The sequence below is a fragment of the Saccopteryx bilineata genome, chromosome 2, assembly GCF_036850765.1.
Source record: "Saccopteryx bilineata isolate mSacBil1 chromosome 2, mSacBil1_pri_phased_curated, whole genome shotgun sequence".
In the NCBI taxonomy this organism is placed as follows: Eukaryota; Metazoa; Chordata; class Mammalia; order Chiroptera; family Emballonuridae; genus Saccopteryx; species Saccopteryx bilineata.
In genome coordinates, this window is record NC_089491.1 from 124,448,587 (window position 1) to 124,471,142 (window position 22,556).

The 22,556-nt window shown below is 36.3% G+C and overlaps 1 protein-coding gene across 4 annotated transcripts in view; it reads left to right on the plus strand.

Annotated features, from left to right (window-relative positions):
• Positions 1 to 22,556, plus strand: part of ATP2B1 (ATPase plasma membrane Ca2+ transporting 1) — a 135,046-nt gene that overhangs the window by 80,171 nt on the left and 32,319 nt on the right. For all 4 annotated transcript variants that reach the window (XM_066257768.1, XM_066257771.1, XM_066257769.1 and 1 more), the window contains exons 4-12: positions 1,537 to 1,794; positions 1,884 to 2,009; positions 5,765 to 5,905; positions 8,380 to 8,418; positions 9,604 to 9,765; positions 11,177 to 11,391; positions 13,671 to 13,913; positions 15,179 to 15,420; positions 18,909 to 19,146. In XM_066257768.1, coding sequence (XP_066113865.1) covers positions 1,537 to 1,794; positions 1,884 to 2,009; positions 5,765 to 5,905; positions 8,380 to 8,418; positions 9,604 to 9,765; positions 11,177 to 11,391; positions 13,671 to 13,913; positions 15,179 to 15,420; positions 18,909 to 19,146 — 1,664 coding nt within the window. The remainder of the gene's footprint in view (positions 1 to 1,536; positions 1,795 to 1,883; positions 2,010 to 5,764; positions 5,906 to 8,379; positions 8,419 to 9,603; positions 9,766 to 11,176; positions 11,392 to 13,670; positions 13,914 to 15,178; positions 15,421 to 18,908; positions 19,147 to 22,556) is intronic.

The window sequence follows — 22,556 nt, forward strand, 5'->3', positions numbered from 1 at the left end:
GGTGGGCGTGCCGGGTGGATCCTGGTCGGGCGCATGCGGGAGTCTGTCTGACTGCCTCCCCGTTTCCAGCTTCGGAAAAATAATTTTAAAAAAATTTATTTAAAAAAAAATCTACAGGAAGGTATTAATAAAACATATAAAGGTATGTTTGCTCCAAGGTAAGAAGTGATTGAGTGTTTGTAATTTATTTTTAACATTTATTAATGTACGTCATCTTTTATCATGCTGTGTTGTAACACTAGGTTGCAGTACTTTGTTTAAAAAGTAAATCCATTAATTGTAACACTACACTGATAGAACTCTAAACTATCAATTTCTTACCAATACAGTTTGGTTTGAAAATAAGCACTATAAACCACATGATAAATGAATCTTTAGTCACTAGTATAATGGTTCTCAAACTCTCTGGTCACAGGGTCCCTTTACAGTCCTAAGTATTGAGGACTCCAAGGAGCTTTGATTATGTAAATTATATCTGTAGATATTTACTGTACTCTAAGTCAAAACTGAGAAATTTAAAAATATTTTTAATACATTTTAAAATATTTTATTTTTTTAGAGAGAGAGGAGAGAGAGACAGGAAGGAAGAGATGAAAAGCATCAGCGTAGTTGCATCACTTTAGTTGTTCATTGATTACTTCTCATACATGCCTTGAGGAGTTTGGGGAGGGAGGACTCAAGTAGAGCCAGTGACCCCTTGCTCATGCCAGCGATCATGTCATTGATCTCGTGCTCAAGACGGTGACCTCGGGGTTTCAAACCTGGGACCTCAGTATCCCAGGTCGACACGCTTATCCACTGTGCCACCACCAGTCAAGCATAACTAAGTATTTTTATAATAAATAATTATAATTACTATGTTTAGTTATTCATGAAGTTTTAATCAAGTAATGGAGAGAATATTGATGTATTTTTTTTATTTCATTGTATCTCTTTACTGTCTGGCGTAATTGAAGATACTGAATTCTCTTTCATCCTCAGTTGGTCTTACTCTAGCTTCCATCTTCTCTCCCTTCATCTGTCCCATGTGACTCTCCCAGATTAGTCTTTATTCAGCATCCTGCTAGTCAGTCCTCTTCAGTTCATGCTCACTGTTCTGGAATATGCTTTAATCATTTCTAGTGTCATTCATTTTCTCAATCTTTTCTTTTGAATTATCTTGTTCTTGCTTTGCCTGTCCTAAGAAAACCATTGACTTTCAGAGACTTTAATTCAACCCTCAATAAGAAAGAACTTTATACAGGAACGCAAAAGAACATAAGCCTTCATGTAAATTTGTAAATTACCAAAGTAAGCTTTGAAGCAACAATAATACCTTTACTACGTGTATTCTTTCTATTTTTCAAAATGCTGGTCATGAGCCACTGAATTGATTTTCAAGTCACAAATAATTTACAGCCCAAAGTCGAGAAAGCACTGTTCCATTATTTCTTCACCATTATTGATGCTACAGTTTTGAACTAATTAATTTACTGCATGTCTTTTGCCCTCAATTCAGAATTCTTTTTGATGAGCATTTCCTTTCTTTCCAAATAGTTTGTGGAGACGTTTCTGTTGGAGAGGACGATAGTGAAGAAGGTGAAACTGGTTGGATTGAAGGAGCTGCAATCCTCTTGTCGGTAGTGTGTGTGGTATTAGTGACAGCTTTCAATGACTGGAGTAAGGAGAAACAGTTTAGAGGGTTGCAGAGTCGAATTGAGCAGGAACAGAAGTTCACAGTCATCAGGGGTGGTCAGGTCATTCAGATACCTGTAGCGGACATTACTGTTGGAGATATTGCTCAAGTGAAATATGGTAAGTTAAAGAGAGAATGGATCTGGCATTAGATATAAAATGATTGCAGTCTTGTTCATAGTTGAGCATGTGCTTGTTTTTTGTTTTAGGCGATCTTCTTCCAGCTGATGGCATACTGATTCAAGGCAATGATCTTAAAATTGATGAAAGCTCATTGACTGGTGAATCTGACCATGTTAAGAAGTCTTTAGATAAGGATCCCTTACTTTTGTCAGGTGTGAATTTCTTTTGTAACTTTTGTTCTCTCTCACAGCTGCATACCCTTATCAGCAAACATGGTTTCCCTAAGAGCCAATCATGTGAAGAGGATTCTGGATTTTATGCTGGGTTAATCTTTCTAATGCTTAGTGGGTTTGTTTGGTGTTTTGTTTTGTTTTTTTGTAAATTGTCAGCAACTTGAGAGATCTTTGAATCCAGAGCTATATTTTACAAATGAGGAAATGGAATCCAGAAAAATCAAGAGATTTGAGACTCAGTGTTAGCTAATGTTAGTATAACAATAAAGCTAAAATAAAAGTCAAATGATTGCTCTTAAATTGTTCTGTTTTTCTGTATCACACATTTATATTTATGGCCTATTGAATAAGATTGAAGAATGATTGTGTTTAAAGCAAATTAATGAATTCTCTGTGATGATCAATGTACAGGCTTTTGGTTGTTGTTTTATTTAAATAACTGATAAAATCTTTAAAGTTACTGAGCTTTAAAACTTTCTCATTAATTACTGAGGACAGAGTCTGAAACATAAATGATTTCTCAAAGACTGTATGATGAATCAACAATAGGTCCAGGAGTAGCACCACATCTGCTAGGCAGGATTAAATAAATGTTTACATGGTTAAGACATGTTCTGAGAATTGAAAAGAGAAAGATTTGTGTGGGTGAGGTACTGGGGAAGGGGAAGAAGTGGTTGTCTACTTGGGAGGTTCTTATAACAGCCTGACTGACAGCTTGACCGAAGACTAATTGGAGATGCAGTAGAAGGGATGATGGGAGCAAGTACAAGCTGCCTTCTATAGTACATTCGGTGGAATTAATATTAATGTTTGGAGAAAGCAAATTGTTACTTATTTGTCTTCTATTACCATTTTTAGATGTTAATGAAATGCTAACATTTTATATGTTGTAATGAGATTCATGCTGATTTAACTATTCAGTTACTTGGCAGCTATATTTTTCAGTTTTTTGTGAATTTTATGTCAGATGGTTGAACATTGTTTACTGAAACCAAAGTCAAACCTGTGACAGGGGTCAGTTAAGTTAGAGTCACAAGTTTGGGGCGTATAACCTAAGTTTAACTATTCCTTTGTTAAAATTTGCAAATATGTGCCAACATAGCATATTGCAGAACATCCCATCACTCAAAATCTGAATAATTAATTACCTATTTGTACATTTATAAACACCATTATAAGTAGGGTAAAAGTTTCTATTGTAACAGAGACTTTGCGTTTTCTTGAAAAAATCTTGAGACTTTTGTGCCTTCAATATTCTACACCACTAACCGTTTTAGTAATGAGAATGTTCTTGTACATCCTCGTGTCTCCTGACCATCCAGAGTACGATCGATTGATTTTAAAAATGTGTAAGGCAACATTAAAAAAAGGCAAATGCATATTTTTCTTGTTCCATAAATTGGTTATCAAACTAACATGATTTTAAGTTAATAAAACTGTAACTGGAACTAATTTTAATTTTTGAAGGAAAAAAAACTTACTCCCAGGGGTCAGCAAACATGAAAAAAACTCAGTACTCAAAGGGCTAAGAACATTTGTACTCTTTTTGGGGTTTTTTGGTTCTTTTTTTACATCGATATGTTTGTGATTTATTCCAAATAGACAAATATATATAAGGATAATGTATATATAAGGATAATATACTTACATATAATATATACCTATTTTATATATTCTTTGCCATACTTTCAAGAAACCATAGTTTATGTTAACCAAGTAAAATTTATCATCTTGCCAAAAAAGAGAGAAGCTATCTAATTCTACCTTATTAGGTGAACTGAAATAGCCTCCTCTTGCCTTTTGGCCATATATACTTCATGGACATCTAGCTTATTTACACAGTGCTTAGCCCTTCGGGTTGACATCCTTGAACTGAACTTTGGTCCTTTGCTGTTTTCACAGAAGTGGCTGGTAAGTTTATGGAGACTCAGGTTCCTAACACACCAAAGATACCAGGAGAACTCTATAAATTTTCCATGCTTAAGAAAAAATTGAAATAACTCTGTAGATTTCCTTATCGCAGCCCGAGTGGGAAAGTTTTTCTGCAGTTATTTCTCTATTCTAAAAATGTACTAAAAACACGAAATGCATTTATTTTTAAATTTATTCTCATGATGCCATTTCTCACTGCTGTTCTTGGCTTCTTAAATTAAGATTTTTAGAAGTGGTGTTTTAGTTAGCAGTGGGGATATATGATCAGAACAAAAACTGTTTACTCTGAGCACGTTGCTGCCAACGTAGGATACCTGTGGTAAGGAGGAACAGAACATAAAAAATTGAAACCTAGTGAAAGCCAGAACTATTAAAAGAAACAAACTGTCTTTTACACATAGTAGTTGCCCAGTAAATATTGTTTCACTATCCTGATTTTCATTTCTTGTTTCCCTTACATTTTCACTGGCAAAGAAATTAATAATTAGTGAAATATTCAGAAGATAGATTTTTAAAACAAGGACATCAAAGGCCTAAAAACTTCATATTCAGTAAGTTCCTCCATAATTAATAGCTGAGTATAAATTCTTAAATACTGAAGTAAGTGCATATGCTTTATGATCTTACTTAGCAAATGCCTTTGACATTGATTTGTTACATAAGATGGGAGTAGGTGCCTTTAGACCCTGTCCTCCAGGTGGTTGTGAACTTGGAGATCAAATTATGTGGTAACTGTCAAGAAGATTGCATGTTAAAAAAAAAAACGTTTTAAAAGCTACGTAAAATTCACCAAAATACATATTAGAGAGGTGGGAAGCCTTTTAATAAATGATAAAGGGGACAGAGATGTGGCTGTACAAGTTGGAGAACTGTAAGCAAATTTATCAGCATTACATGTAAGAAGGTTATGTCCTCTGTCCTCTCACAGAGCAGGATTGAATGCTTGCCTTGCCACTTAATAGTTGTGTAACCTTGGGCAAGATTCTAGATAATAAGAATAAAAATGCCTGCCAACTTTTAAGATTGGTATGAGGGACAGTCTGAATTCAGCACATATACATAAACTTTCTGTACTGGAAGTTTATGTTAAGGTCATGGGTGAAAAGGTTTGAAGCGTTGGTTAGTCTCAAGTGACAGTGTTTCACTTGGTCCAGTGGGCAATGTAGCATCAGAAGATTTTGAGCCATGAGAGGCTTAGGATAAAAGTCACATTTTAGGAAGGTGAACTGATTTCTGGATGAGCTGGAAAGATAGACTAGAGAGGAGGCTGCTGCAGTCATCTAGGCAGGCTGCGGTGGAAGTCTGGGTTAGAGGGACGCGGTAGGTCGGGCGTGGGAAACGTGGCATCTGTTGCTGTGGAATCCCTTTGGTCATAAGCACATTTCTTTTATAAACAATGTGTTTCTTGGAAAATGTCCTGATGATGATGTTATAATTTTTTAAATGAAACATTCTTTGAACCCCTACAAATTCCAGGCACTGTGCCAAGTAAGCACTTTACATTCACGAGATTTATAGGTGTGAGGCTCTTCGTAGATCTGTTATATCCGTTGTATCGATGAGGAATTGAGATGTTATAATCTGCCCTGTATCACGTGATAAATGAGTGGTAGATTTGAGTGTTGAATTCAGATTACAGAGTTAAAACTATAAGCATATAAGAATTTAGATTTTATTTAATATTTTATTCGTTGAGTTTATTTTATTGAATATTAAGGATATTAAAGACATTGTTACTAAAGTTTGAAATTTGGTGGCAGGTGGAAAAACTCATTCTAATTTTTAAAAGTTTTCTGTTGTAGGTACTCATGTAATAGAGGGCTCTGGAAGAATGGTAGTTACTGCTGTAGGTGTAAATTCTCAAACTGGAATTATCTTTACCTTACTTGGAGCTGGAGGTGAAGAGGAAGAGAAGAAAGATGAGAAGAAAAAGGAAAAGAAAAGTAAGAATGACAGTTTGCTGTTAGAATTGTATTTGGAAATATGGCAGCTAAATTGTAAGAAATGGTGCAAAACATACACTTTCATGAGATTTGATATGAAAAATTCTACAAAAAATGATATTATAAAATCATGTACTTTCAAGCGATAGAATTACTCCAGGGGAAGTTTTTATTTTGGATTAAATAGCCCATTAAGAGCTTTGAGGGAATGCATCGGTCCCCCTCACACAGGGTAAATTCATCATCTCCTAGAATACTTCCATTGCCTTTATTCTGTTTATCCTCTAATTTTAGGGTGTCCGTGTCATCTGACCAGAAAAATGAATTAACTCACTTCCTATTAGCTTATTTTTTTTTCTACTTTAGTAGCAGCTTTCTTTGTCAGCCTTATTACATTTTGATTTCAAATTTTCTACTCTGCAGATTTTCCAGTCTGAACTTACGTAGTTGATTTTTGGACACAGGACCACAACTTTACTTTGATACCTAATTATGTTTGTCATGTTATATTTAGCTTGTGAGATATGAAGATTTTTATTTTGATATATTGTATCTGGTGACCCTCCAAGTAATCTGTCATCAGCAAGCTTGACAACAGTAGTTTATCTACAAAGATCTTATAAGAATCTATCATACATAGGGAGACAACTCAGAATCACTTAGTAGGGCAGCATGGTACTTTTTTTAAAAGTGTTCTCCCCAACCTGCTTCTAAGTATCTGCTGTACCACATTTTTCTTCCACTCAGGATCACTCCTCCAAAGGTGTTTCCTTGAAGTTGACAGCAGTTTACTGTGGTTTAACCACTTAGATGTACTTAGTTATACTTCGATAGTAAGCCCCTAGTTCTCTGACACATATAAGTAATTTTGAGATCTAGAATAAATGCCTTGCTAAAATCTTGGTTTGTTTTACCTTCAGTGGTGTTTTTTAATATTTAGGTGTTTCGTTGTTTGGGTTTTGTCTTTAGCTGTGAAATCTTGATTTCAAACAAAAATGTGTTTGAAAAGTTCTCGGCTGCATGTGAGGGTTAGCAAGCTCCACATTCTAGGTCTTCCCTGTCCCTCACCACAGCCTTCCCATGTCCTCCTCAGGTTCCTTAAGGAAGAATGGAAGGCAATTTAAAAACCGGTGGTAGTGATACCATGTATTGAAAGCTTTATATGCATTATCTCATTAATACTTACCATGATAAAATTTAAAGACTATTTAGTCTTTCTCCTGATGAGTAAAGAGGCTTATTGAGGTCATGTAACTTGCTCCAGGTCAAAGATCTATTAAGTGGCAGATCAAACCCACTTGTCTGGCTCAGCAGTGTGTGCTTTTAACCACATACTGGGCCACATCCTAATCAATAGGAGTCTAGTTGAGGAGCCTTATGAAAAAAGAAAGGAAAGTTTACCACATGACTTTGTTCTTATTGACTCTTTTCCAGGAAGCACCCTTTTTTATATTTTATACCCCTGTTTTTCTTAATCCAGTCAAGGGTATTCTCCAAAATTAATTATCTAACTCATTGTCTATCATTTTTTATTTTGGGATTTTTTTTTTTTTTTAATAGAATGAAACACCCATTTTTTTATTTTCATCTGTGGATTCCTAGCCCTCCTTCAGCCAAAACCAGTCCAGGGCAGGGTAATCTGTCTCAGTTCTCTCAGTAGTCTGGAATGTGGCTCTCTGGTCTCTCTCCAGACTTGAGGTCATTGAAAGTAGCTAGGTGTTCCCTTACTACCTCCTCATTATCTTGACCCTCTGTTCCTTCTTGATCATATTCGTTCCATGTTTTCCAGTTTGAAGATAGTTTTCCTTGATAGAGAAGTTGGAAGAAAAATAGCCCAAATGATTCTGCTGCTTCCTGTTTGTCATTTCTAATATTATCCTGCCAGCTTCCAAACAAGAAGCCTAGTCCTTCTTTGATGACTTTATTGCTTCAGACATTCTCATCTTTCTCTTTTTTCCAAATCTAAGCCAGTTACTAGAATTATTGCAGCTGATAGTGCATTCATGTTCTGGTTTTACTGACTTGCCTTCCCTGTCTTTTATGCACAGTGATTTTGTTCTCATTCCCGTCAGAACTCTCCTGCTTATTCTGTTTTTATGACATTTCTTCCTCCCTCCTTTTCTACCCCTGCCCTTTTCTGCTTTCTTATGATTAGGTCTGTATTTAGTTTAAAAACCTCTTGTATTACATTTGTGTTTATTACAGCATAAAAAAAAAAGAATACAGTCTTTTGGAGAAATCAAACAAGTATAAATGCCAAAATTATTTTGGAGTATTCCCTTATGGTTAAGACCCAGGGAGTGATTGATCTAGTAGGTCATTACAAACCAGATGCTTTCTAATCTGTACACACACGTAAACACACATATCATTGTGTACAATGCTGTTAGAGAAACGTGAACTACCTTTGCATAATTTAGTATGGCTGTATTCATTTCTTTTGGAAAGCTTTAATTCCCATTTTGTTCCTACAGATAAGAAACAAGATGGAGCTATTGAGAATCGCAACAAAGGTAAGTTCAGTAGGGTAAAAGCACAGTTAGCTTCTTATCATTAAATCCAGAAATATATCTGCTGTATATGACATTCACCTAAAAGTGTAAGACACGAGTAGCAGGGAAAATCGGCAATATAAATGTTAACTTGGGTTAAACTCTCTTCCTGTCAATGCCTTATGCATGCTCCTTTATAATGTTAATAAGATTTCAATTGTGGTTTGTGGTAGTAAGTGTAGAAAAACCCAGGTGTAGGTAACTTTCAACTTAAACATTTTGGGTATTATAACATTGGTCACTTTATCATTACTAGCAAAAAATGCAGAAGAAAATATATAACATAAATATTTTTGCATCTGTTTGAGTCTCTGCACATAGGTTTCCTATACGTGTAAGGTGATACATAATGTTCTATATTATGGTCATAAATTATATGGAAGGGATTCTGTGAGGTTTAGAATAAGTTGCATTACCTAACACAACACAAAAGGAAGAGAGATGATTTGGTATTTACTTCTTAGTTTAAGGACCCTACATTTCTTCCTATGCCTCATCTGTATTACCTAGCACAACATTCTCAAATGTGGTAGAGAGTTTCACAGCCAAGTCTCACTGTTGACTTATTTTCTCTGGATAGACATACACATGTGCACATACAAGGCTTAATGTGTAATTTTTTTCTAGTTTCTAAAATATAACTGATTTTTATCAAAACTTGCTTCACAATGTCAAGTTATAGGTGCCTTTAAAATGTAGTGAAATTAGGGTCCTGGCTGGTTGGCTCAGTGGTAAAGCATCGGCCCCGTATGTGAATGTCCTGGGTTCAATTCCTGGTTAGAGCGCACAGGAGAAGCGCCCATCTACTTCTCCACCCCTCGCCCCCTCTCTCTTTCTCTCTCTTTCTGTCTCTCTCTCTTCTTCTCTCTCTCTTCCCCTCTCTCTCTTTTCCTCCAGCTATGGCTCGATTGGAGTGAGTTGGCCCCGGGTGCTGAGGAGGGCTCCATGGCTTCCGCCTCAGGCGCCAAGAAGAGCTGGGTTGCTGAGCAATAGAGCAACGCCCCAGATAGGCAGAGCATCGCCCCCTATTGGGCTTGCCAGGTGGATCCCAGTAGTGGCGCATGTGGGAGTCTGTCTCTCTGCTTCTCCTCCTCTCGCTGAATTAAAAAAAAAATGTAGTGAAATGACATTTGCTCTTAAATGTAGCAAAAGCCCAGGATGGTGCAGCCATGGAAATGCAGCCTTTGAAGAGTGAAGATGGTGGAGATGGTGATGAAAAAGACAAAAAGAAAGCAAATTTGCCAAAAAAGGAAAAATCTGTTTTACAAGGGAAACTTACAAAGTTGGCTGTTCAGATTGGCAAAGCAGGTATGATATATAAAAGAATATAAGGTTTTGGGGGTTTTTATGTTATGCTAACTTCCTGCTTAAAAATTATCTTTTGACATACTTAAGGCAGGAAAAATGTTGCTTTGTTAGTGGCAGGGGAGTTAAAAATATTTTCAGTTTTATCCACATTGTACCAGGCCTGTTGAGTTATTGTAGAATCTCATAATATTGCAGTTTAGAGGCCGTTATCCCCACTGTACATGGAGGGACTTGTCCTTTGTCAACTAGCTAACAAGAGTGGCCAAGGTAGGATTAGCACCTAAATCTGCCCATTTCACAGGCTCATGCTCTCATCTCTGAGATTCTGGGAGCAGCACAGAGGGCCAGCACTGAGGTTACTCCATTCAGATTACCCAACTATCTTAATTATAAAATTTTACCACATGTTTTGTTCGTCCTTTTACTCTTTCTGAAAAATGTAAGTATGCATTTTTCTAAAAGTTGTAGGCTAGTTAAGTAAATAGATTAGAGCATCACTCTGAGGCTGAAATTACTAAATTGTTGCCATCACTAGAAAACACATGTCAAGAGAGCCATTTTATTTAAAGAAAAAAAAGAACAAAACAGCAGCAGCGAAGCTCCTAGACAAAAACAGAGCATGCCCTCTAGCAGTATCCCCTTTGTGAATCAGTATATATTATTAAAATTACTTAAATTGCATTATCCTCTCACTTCCCAGCTTTATGTTGGGAAAAGTAAGTTTTTTTGCTTTTGTCCTCAAGAAGCTTATTATCTAAGAGCAAACATTTGCTTTTTTTCTAACACGCAGGTGAATGATAATGCCGACTCCGCAGTGTTGGGGATAAGTGTGGGTTTAAGATAGTGATGGTATTTAGTAAGCACTGGGTTGGGTTGTGAGACCTGGACGTGTGGACTAGCCTTATATCTTAATACTTATTTATAAGAGGCTAGGTAACCCACAAAATAGGCAAATGACTTGAAAATAATAATTCAGATAAATGTTTTTAATAAAAAAGGTAGGTTCAAATATTTAATTTCAAGTCTCCTCACTCATCAGATTTCTACTGTATTCCCTTTCAACAACAAGCAAATTACCAGTATATAAAGCACCAGCTTAAGCTAAGCTTTTGGTGTTTCCTTGTCATTGCCTATTATTTTATCTCTGCTTTACAAGACTGAAGATGTAGTCCAGGAAAGAATCGTGAGCATTTTTCTCCCAGTTCTTCTGGCAACAGGACTATATACTTGGAAGCAAAAATTGAATATGACAATGTCAAGTGAAAAAAAGGAAGTTAACAGTTTTCTAGAGAAATTAAAATAAGTGTTACACACCAGTTATAATTCTTCCAATGACCAGTGTATAAGTGACAATGGGTAGTGTCTGGAATATTTAAATAATTACATTTTTCTTTTCTTTGTATACTGAAAGGTTTGTTGATGTCTGCCATCACAGTTATCATTCTAGTATTATATTTTGTAATTGATACATTCTGGGTTCAAAAGAAACCATGGCTTGCTGAGTGCACACCGATTTACATACAATATTTTGTGAAGTTCTTCATTATTGGAGTCACAGTTTTAGTGGTGGCTGTGCCAGAAGGGCTTCCCCTTGCAGTCACCATCTCACTGGCTTACTCCGTCAAGGTAAGTAGAAATGTGAAAGTAAGAGAATTCCATTCATTTACCCTGTTTGATTCCCTCTCTTTGCCCCAGTGGAAGGTCCCTGGACACAGAGACCTGTACATTCTTTGGAGGACAACCTTGCCACAAAACTAAGCACATTCTGCTAGGCAGACCTCTGGCTTAATTTCAGTGTGTGGTAGTTATACTGTCAAATCATGTGCCCTCCTTTTTCCCGTTTGTAAGATTAAGAATGCCCTTTACCTGTGGTATAAGAGCAAAGAGAGGGTTCACTCCAGTCAACCTTCTACATCCTCCTTGTTTCTACTCTTCTACCACCTCGCAGTCTGGCCTTCACAAGGTAGGCAGACTCATGTTCCTAAAAAAGGAATCAGATCATATTATTTCCTTTTGTAAGACTTCAGGGCCTTCATGACACTAAGAATAAAATCCCAGCTCCTTACCCTGGCCCGAGGGCCCTGCCCATTCTGGCTCTTACTTACCTCTTAGTGCTAATCTCCACCCTCTTTCTCCTCCTGGTCTGCCTCCCCAGTCTTCCTGCTGTTTTCAAATATCCCAACCATGTTCTCACTTCAGAGCCCGCTTATTCCTTTTTTTGAATCATCTGCTCTCTGAGTTTATTCAGGTCTCTTCAGATGTCACCTTCTCTAACTCGATCTATACTAGTGAAGTCCTTGTTTTCCACGTAGAATGCTAGAAAATGCTCTTTGATGGTTTTGCTAACTGCTCTTTACCTAAAGTAATCTGTTTGAAAAGGGTTATCTTTTCTATCAATTTTATACTTTATTTGGAAAGGGTGGTTTAAAAAGGTTTAGGTTGGACAATTTTGAGCTTTCTTTCAAAATGGCTTTGCAGGTAAAATTATACTCACTGAAAGAGGACTGCTTTTGTGAATTTCTGTTGTTATTAGCAGTTCTTAAGTAGCATTGATGACATTGAGCGATATGAAGTAATTAGTCATATTTCTGCTCTAGCACTTCAGAGTATTCCCAAGTATTTTTTACAATAGACCTGTCATGATATTATTTTTCTTACTGTTTATTTTTTTTCTAGATATTTAACATCTTTTGTTTCAAAAATAAAAACAGTAAATGTATCGAAGTGATAATAATGAAATACAATGTACTTATCTATTTGTCCTTTTTTGATGTTTTAAGATAATTAAAAAATAATTGGGATAAAACATTTTAGACATTGATCAGTCATTTTACCAGTACTGTCATTGGTTTATTTTGAATAATCGTTAATGATTCTGATTTCTCAGTTGATCAGAAAGATATAGGCAGAATTGATTTGCGTTACTCCTGTTGAACCTGAGAGCATTTTAACCTCTGTTTGTTAAGCTTTTATTATCTGTTTAGAAAAATGTTAAGAACTTACTGTTCTTTTCTCTGAGGTATAATCTTTATGGGTTCTCCGTTAGTGCTTTGCAAAGTTGAACACCTTTTCTTCACTGTAGGAAGAACTTCATTTTTTAATCTTTAATGTTAATTCAAATCACAAATAATTTGGTAGATACAGATCTCTCTTTCTCTTATTTATTTATTCAAGAAACCAGTGGTTTGCTGTATCTTGCGTATTAGTAAAAATAATTTATTTTTCACTTATTTTACATATGTTTTGAGAATTAATTATCAAGTATTTTTAAATGCCTTTTGGGGCTACTGTGAAAACTCTATAATTTTTTAGAAACTATCTTTTTTGTTCTTGTAAATGAATGAAATAGATGATCTGGGAGTGAGACTACCCAGTGCATCAGCATATGGGAAAGGTAGAAATAGCCCATTCTGGTTTTGGTATGTTAACTCAATCTATCAGAGTAAAAAAAAAAAAAAATTAGGCAAGTACATGGCCCATATCCTATCTATTTTAATTGAAACAAGCTACTTTTTTTCTTGGTGATTGATATGAGAATCTTTTGTTTCCCACTTTATAAGGAGACTTAATCCTTAAATGTCATAAACTCTTACACTACTGAACGTCCCTCTGTACTTAGAGTACAGATTGTCATTGCTCTTGTAATGCAAGAACACTTCACAGAAGCTGTTTGAGGCATAGAGTCAGTGTGATTTGCAGATGGGTACAAGTATCTGTATTCATTTATTATATTACTTTATTCAGTGGTCAAATTATTAAAACCTCAGAAAGCTTTTTAAAATATGTTGAATATACTAAAATTCTTCCAGTATTAAATGGTTGGTTTTATATGTATATCTGTATATAGCTGTGTTTTCATTCTGATTTATTATATATAGCTTAACTAGATTTTTTTGTTGCTGTAGAAAATGATGAAAGATAATAACTTAGTAAGGCATCTGGATGCTTGTGAAACCATGGGAAATGCTACAGCCATTTGTTCAGATAAAACAGGAACATTGACAATGAACAGAATGACAGTTGTTCAAATTTACATAAATGAAAAACATTACAAAAAGGTTCCTGAACCAGAAGCTATTCCACCAAATATCTTGTCCTATCTTGTAACAGGAATTTCTGTGAATTGTGCTTATACATCAAAAATACTGGTAGGTTTCTTTAATAAATGATACATGGAAATTGATTTTTTAATTTGTAGTTGACTGTATGTATATAGGTCTTCAGACCTACCTTTACTATATATAAATTGAAAAATGAAATTGTGTTTTTTTCAAAAGGCATATATTTGTATAATGTACATAAGTTTCTTTGATAAAATTTGTATGAGTAAGATCTATTGATCAACATACGCATTTTGTTTACTTGTAATTTTCCTGTATTTAGAAACTCAAGTCTTATAACCAGAACAAGTTCTTAATTTTAAATTCTTACTAAGTTCATATGGTAGAAAATCAACTCTCAATTTTCTAGAAAAAATTTTGAAGCCAGATTTCAACTTAAAAGTTTTTTATATGCTTGTTCTATGTTCCTTTTGGTTTCTCAGTAGGTCCTACCTATAAGGTGATACTTATACCCTTTGGGAACTAACTCAGTAAAGTAATAATTCTAGACTTATGCTACCTTAGAATAATTTAAACTTTGCAAGTTTTAAAAGTCTTCTTTATAACAAAGCATGAAATTATTTTACTTGATCAGTGTTCTAGTGATATATGGGTGAAATGAATATTACAGGTTCAGTGAAAATCTGCATGAATTGGATCATTGGACTAAAAAGTGATAAGGATCTTGGTTCTGAATCTAGCTTTGCCTTTTACTAGCTGAGAGTCTGAGCTTTCCATTCTTCAGTTAAGTAAAGATGGTCACATCTGCGCTTAATACTGCTGTGGTGATTAAGGAAAATTTGTGAAGATACTAAAAAAAAAATAAAGCTTTTATATATATTTAAGACAACCGTGCTTTATTTTAATGTATAGACTTTTAAGCTATAACAATTTGTAGATTGAATTTTGAATTAATATGAATGTTGTGCGAGAATAGTAAGAGAAAAAGGAAAGGTAAGTTCCTCTACATGTCAGGAACCAACTTTAAACTTCACGTGTCTTATTTAATTCTCTTGGGTCATAAGTGCTCCTGTTTTGCAGATGCTGAAGCCAAGGACCACAGCCGTTGGGTAACTTGCCAGTAGTTCACGTAGCTAGGAACTGGCAGGGCTGAGACTGGCATCCATGTTACTCTCATCTCAGAGCTCCTTACGGCCTCGTCTATCTGTGTTCCTCTCTGAAATGCCTATATTAGTAGAAGTTTCCTATGTAATTTTATTTTAAAATGTTGCGTTCTGTTTTATGTAATAAATTAAACTTTTATAGAGAAACAAGATGATACTAGCTTGCTTCTAAACCTTTTTCTCTTGTAGCCACCAGAGAAAGAGGGTGGATTACCTCGTCACGTTGGTAATAAAACTGAATGTGCCTTGTTGGGACTTCTCCGGGATTTAAAGCGGGATTATCAGGATGTTAGAAATGAAATACCAGAAGAAACACTGTACAAAGTCTATACCTTCAATTCTGTTAGGAAGTCCATGAGTACTGTCCTGAAAAATTCAGATGGAAGTTTTCGAATATTCAGCAAGGGTGCATCTGAGATAATTCTGAAAAAGTAAGAGTAAAATGCTTAGATGAATAAATTGCTAACTACAGTTGCTTTATGGAATATCTACTGTGTTGTTATTGTTGCAATTTTCTTTTTTGTGAATATGAGGTGTTTGATGGTACCTCAGAGTTGTTTAGTATGTTTTAATGGTATCCGGTTATTTGCCCAGGGTATTCTGCCATTGTTATACGCCAATTTCTTTTATTTCTTAGTATTTTGCTACAGGGAAAATAGGTCCATTCATGCATTCTGGTAGATTTAATAAAGGAAATCTTTATATTTGTTTTTAGATATGTTGATTTTGTTGTAATATAGGCAGAATCATGAAAAATAAGCTTTCTATAAAGAAAAACAAGTTTTTTATATCAGCACTGCATTGTAGACAGTAGACTCAAAAATGTGATGAATGAATTATAAATTAGTTTTTAAAATAGCAAAGCATTAATGCCAGATCTTGGGAATTCTCCTTTAATATGAGAGTGAGGTTTTATTATATTTATCTGTTGTGGTGTCATAGTTAAATACCTCTTGTCATTTTGAATGGTAATCTTTCTTTGCTACTGTCCTTATACAGACAGGTGGCTGAGATTTTAGTATCGCATGTGTATCTGTAATTTCCCTAATGTTTATGTGCTATTAGGGGTGTTGAGATTATTTTGGTTTCTTTCACTGCAGTAGAGAACTTTAAAATAATTTAAGAGCAAATATTGGAAATATAGAACTCACTTGAAATTAATATTTAAAATATTTCTACTTTTAATTTGCTTTTAAATGACTACAATCAGCGTTATCTTAATGCATACTCAACAGATAATGGTCTAATGGGCTTAAGAGACAAGGGTAAAGGAGGAATAAGGGATAATGAACTTGGGGTGGTGAACACACAGTACAATATACAGATGATGTATTATAGATTTGTACACCTGAAACCTGTATAATTTTCATAATGTCGCCCCAGTGAATTCAGTTTGGAAAAGAGAAGTATAAAATTAATGATAAAGCATCTTATGACAAATGGGTCAAGTTTTAGGATAAAAGATTTTTTACTATGAAAGATGTGGCATTTGAGGTAGGTTTTGGTATGAAATAAGAGCATCAAATGAAAGGCAGCCACATCCGAGGAGACGGGGTGGGACGAGCAGGAGGAACAAGTAGTCGAGTTCAGCTGAGGAGACGTGGGCTGTTGTGGCACCCAGGCCACCTGGAGCTTTCTGCCCTTCACAGTAAGCGTGGCTGTCTGATTTCAGTGTGAAAGGTTAGAACGTTTGCATCCATGGTACAGGGAAGAATTTTTAAATTAAGAACCAATCAGGCTTTGACACTTTTCTCCATTTCACTAGCTTTGGGATTTAAGCAAATTCTTTCCTTAGCTTTCATTTTTCTCCACCAAAAAAGGTGATAACCACCAACTCTGTAACACTGAAGTAAAATAAGGCATATAAAACATAGCATGGAGTCTGATATACAGTAAGTACACAGTAACTATTTCCAGAGGATATTTATGTTTTGTTTTTGAGGCTCTTAAATGTTAGGCTGAGCAGTTAAAACTAAGTTAAGTAGGCCAGATAATGTGACTGATGTGGTTTTTTCATCAGATAATAGAATGATCAAAACTTTGGTTAAAAATTCTTATATCAGGAACTAAGATGAGTTGGGGGGGGGGAGGGTAGCCTGGAGACATATCAAAAGGCTAAATAGCCAGACCAGGCAGTGGCACAGTGAATAGAGACCATCAGCCTGTGAAGCAGAGGACCCAGGTTTAAAAACCACAAGGTCTGAGCCCAAGGTCGCTGGCTTGAGTAAGGGGTCACTGGAGCCCTCCTGGTCAAGGCACGTATGAGAAAGCAGTCAGTGAACAACTAAGGTGCCGCAACTGTGAATTGATGCTTCTCATCTCTCTCTTTCTGTCTGTCTCTCTCTGTCTCTGTCTCCCATAAAAAAATTTTTTTTTGTTTAAAAATAGCTAAATAGCTCTAGCTCAATGTGAGAGCCAGAAGAAGGCACTAGCAGGGGTAAGAGAAAGGAGAGGCACCATTCAAAAGACTGTTGAGGCCCTGGCCGGTTGGCTCAGTGGTAGAGCGTTGACCTGGCGTGCGGGAGTCCCGGGTTCGATTCCCAGCCAGGGCACACAGGAGAAGCGCCCATCTGCTTCTCCACCCCTCCCCCTCTTCTTCCTCTCTGTCTCTCTCTTCCTGCAGCCAAGGCTCCGTTGGAGCAAAGTTGGCCCGGGCGCTGAGGATGGCTCTGGGGCCTCTGCCTCAGGCGCTAGAATGGCTCTGGTCGCAACAGAGCGACGCCCCCTGGTGGGCAGGCCAGATGGATCCTGGTCGGGCGCATGCGGGAGTCTGTCTGACTGTCTCCCCATTTCCAACTTCAGAAAAAATACAAAAAAAAAAAAGACTGTTGACAGGACAAATATACAGAATTTACAGGGTAATACATATTATATAAATGAAGAAAAAGCATTCCAGTGAGATTTTAGATTTATAGCAGATCTTCATAGAACCTTGTTCCATTCGATATCATTCTTTATAACGTTGATGAAATGCCATAAGAATTTAATTCCTGTTCGTATCAATTAGGCTGTGGTAAAATTGGTTTTGTTCTATATTGTGTCACTTAAAGTCACAGAACCTATCAATGACATTAAGTGAGGACTTACTATACTGTATTGAAATTATTGGAGTGATGTCACTGTTAGATTGGGCAGTGAGGAGGCAGCTTTTCTTCTTCCTTGTCGTGAAATTAAAGTACTGGTACAGCTTCTGTGTGGGACTCTTCAGCAGTGATAGAGAACTTGGGAAAATGAAATAGAAAATGTAGATTTGGGAATCAGCTACCTAAAAGTAGGGGGAGGTAGGGTCACGAAGGAATAGGAACATGGACAGGCTTATGTGAAAAATAAACTTTAAATAGCAAAGTCTACAGCGTTACTTTTGTTTGTGGTTAGTGTCACTGACAATAAACTATTTGGCATTATCTCATTCTAATAGAATGCTTATTTTAACAACAAGTTATTTTTTTTTCTTTCATGGTTAAAACAGTGTAGGTGATGAAACAACGTCTCAGGTAAGGAGTTGATTGAACTGGCTTTTTACTTAAAAGAAGAAAATATTCATGAATTTTGTGTTGATCAAAGTTAATGCCTAACTCTACACCACAGTGGATAGGTGCATAGTTTATTCTCCTCTGCCACTAGGGGTTCTTTGTGAAAATGTAAAAGCTCTGCATTTCCAAAAGAGACGGGTTAGATAATATTTAGCGTAACTGATAAGGTGGAGAACTATCAAAGGAGAACCATAAAAATTAGAACTGTCTGTTTTACAGAGAGAGAAAAGTGAATATGATTTAAGTCTGTAAAAATACAACATATGTAATTCTCTAAATTCTAGATACTAGAATCGATGATTTCTAGCCCTTCCAGTTCACTTAAGTGGCATTAACCATTATTTTTTTATTAATTATTGATGTTGGGATTCAACATTTCCTTTTAGGTGTTTCAAAATCTTGAGTGCTAATGGTGAGGCAAAAGTATTCAGACCAAGGGACCGTGATGACATTGTGAAAACTGTGATTGAACCAATGGCATCAGAAGGCTTGAGGACCATATGTCTTGCATTCAGAGATTTCCCAGCAGGAGAACCAGAACCAGAGTGGGATAATGAAAACGATATCGTCACCGGCCTCACCTGCATTGCTGTCGTGGGGATTGAAGATCCTGTGCGGCCTGAGGTGGTGAAACTTTCTGTGTTCTGCATGTGCAGAATCTCTTAAATATGGAGGATCTAGGCACTAACTAACCACTTTGCTAGTAAAATCCTTAATGTTTTTTGTTTAGACAGCTTCTCTTCGACATGCTACATGTTTATGGCACCATAACCTAGTTTAGTGCCTCCAACTGAGTAGCTTTTTCAGTTGATATTTATATTAAAGAACAGATGCCATTAAGTTATTTTTCAGTCTCGATACCAGCAGTGTCCAATGGATGCTGTGACGATGGAAATGTTCTATATATTACAAAGTAGAGAAGCCAATGGCCACATGTGACTACTGAGTTCTTTGTGTGTAGTTAGTATAACTAAAAAACAGTTTTTACATTTTATTTGATGTAAATTTAAATATTTTACAACCACATAAAAGAGTACAGTTCTAGACTTTGCTTTTCTTCTTTACATCATTTCTTTTAGTTTATTGAGCAACTACTGTGTCTGGGCACTATACTAGGTTACTAGAGACATAAATATTTTTGAGATCTGATCTCTGGCCTTAAGTCATTATTGGTAGTGGGGATAGACAAACATGATAATTATAACCCAGGATGTTAGGACATTGTTAGATATTTAGAGAGCATGTTATAGGAGCACAGAACATAAGCCCTCAACCTCGTCTAAAGGAATAGCATCTTTTGAGTTCTTACTGTGTGCCATGTTCTCTGCCAAGTGCTTTACATGTGTTACTTCTTTTTATGTTCACCTCTGCAAATTATTACCCATGTGACAGGTGAAAAAAGTTAAGACATGTAGAGGTGAGCTTTATACCATAGAGCTAGTGTCTTTAAATCCTGGCTTTGTCTAAAACACATGTCCTTAAAAGACCAGTGTGCTGTATTAAGCACTGGAGTGGTCAGGTAAAATTTTCTAGGGGTTCATTACCTGATCTGAGTCCTAAAGGATGAGGAAGGATTAAGCTAAACTTAGAGTGAGCAAGCAGTAAGCACATTCTGAGCAAAGAAGCAGTGTGAGAAAAGCACAAAGGCAAAGACAGCTTGTATTCACCATGAAAAAGTTGATTCAACCCCCCATGCATAGTACCAGACCCTCTTTTTAGAACTGGATATACTGCATAGACAATTGTCAGGAAACCTATATTCTAGAGAAGTAAGACAACCAGACAGGTGAAATGATAGATACACCAAGTAAAAATTTATTCTGTGAGGAATAAGACTTGGTCCCTGCTCCCATAGGCCTTACATTCTGCATGGCATGGGGGAGAGGGCGGAGCAACACTAGTCAGACAAATGCAAGTGTGGTGAGGGCTGTAAATGATAAGCACGGGGTGATGAAATACAATAACAGAGAGGCCGCATGAAGAATCTCTGAGGACACGACATCAGAGCTGGGATCTGATGGCTAAACGTGAGCCAGTGTGTAGACAGCTGCGAGAAGAGCATTCCAGGCAAATGGAACAGAATATACAGAGACCTGAAGATCAGAAAGTATTTATTTCAAAGATGGGAAGGAAGCCAGTGTGGACAAGAAGGACCAGAGGAAATTCTTTTTGGACTTCTTAGGCAATAAGGGTTCTGAATTTTGTTCTGAAATTAAAGAAATTCAGTCTGGGAAGTGACAGTATTCATGTTGTTAAAATACTCTTTTGGGTACTATATAAGAAGTGAACTAGAGAGAAAGCAGAGTAGGAGCAGTGAAGCCTGTAAGATCATTAGTGTAATTCCAGGCGTGAGATGATGACCACAGCTTAGAACTACAGCTGTGGCATGGAGAAGGTAAGAAAGAGAGGATCTCAGTAAATGGGGGTAGAACCAACAGGAATGAATAGGTGAGTTTGAATATCCTGTTTCTAACCTTGTTGAGGTGTCTGAAACATCCAAACACCTGTCAAATAGGCATTTGGACCTAGAAGCCTGAAGGTAGTCTAGGCTGATGCATTCACATTGGAGGTTAAGGGAGACCTGAGGAAAGTATATAGCTCCGGAGAGTTTAAGACTGCCATTTCTCCACAGAGACATTCCTCCAGGAGTCAGCCTCTAACTTACATAACTGTTGGTGGGAGATGCTAATAAGATAATCAGAAGAAGCAGTGTATTTAGAGATCAAGATAAATTCAGTTTTGGATGTTGGAGTTTCAAATGCTTATGAAATATCAAAGTGAATAATTTTTGCCAACCTTTGGTCAGAGGAAAACCATTCAGATTTTTATGCATTGAGTTACTGTATTGCTTAAATCTTCTCTAAACATGATACTAAGTCAGGATGTCTACAACTTTTGACTTTTGGAAAATGTATTGCTAGTACTGTGTTCTTGACATTGAGGTTGATGGAGCATTTTATTTTTTTTTAAATATGAAAGCGGCACTTAATTTTTTAGTGTCACAAAATCATATGGGTACTTCTATACAAAATGAGGCAGTGAATATGAAACAGCTTTCTCTGAGTAGTCTGCACTGTGCAGTTCTGGTGTAGAGAACCTTGATTAATTAGATACCTAGGACAAATCCAGCTTTATTGCATATGCATAGGTACTTGAACAAGGCATTTAGCTTTTCTTCAGCTTCTTATCTGTAAAAGTGAAGTTTGTGAGTTTTAGGTGGAAGCATTGGGTGATTAGTGGGCAATTAATAAGTGTTAGTTTGCCTTTCTTACATGTTATTTGTCACATAGTTTTAGCCCGAGACCGGTTTCTTCCCCTTATTCATTGTTCCCCTATTCCAAGTGATCTCAGGATACCACCTGGTGATTGAATGCTTAAATGGACAAATTTGGGTTACATTTTATTTCAAAATGAGATATCAGGATATATGTTACATTCATAAGGTAGACCAATGTTTTTAGAAGCAAATACTGATTTATTTATTTTTTAATAATCAGGGCAGGCTTTGTCCTTTCACTCACCTGTCTGTCACCAGCACCTAGCTACAGCCTGGCACTCAGTAAATGTTAGTTTAAGTAAATGCAAATTGTATTTCTCAACAGTATAATGACTAATCGATGGAGGGCTATAGTATTATATGGTAAATCCTGAAACTATAGACACATATTAACTTATGTTGCCAGTAATTACACATGTTTTAAGACACATTGTCACCCATAGTACCCTGTTTAGAATTTGCTCCTCCTTGAAAAATACATAAGGGTGACTATTTTCCCAAAGATATTTATTTCAGTAGTTCAACAAATCTAAGCTCCCCTTATATGCCAGGCACTTACTTGTTAAATGAATGAAAGGCATTGTACTAAGCATTGGTGATGCAAACATGAGGAGGTAAGGGCTCTATCCTTAAGAAGCTCGTTGATTTGCTGAAAACTTAGGTAAACAAATAACTATAATATGATGTAATGAGCTATAATAGAAGTATGTATAATACAATTCTGTCTACATGGGCCATCTCCCAGAGACATTACACT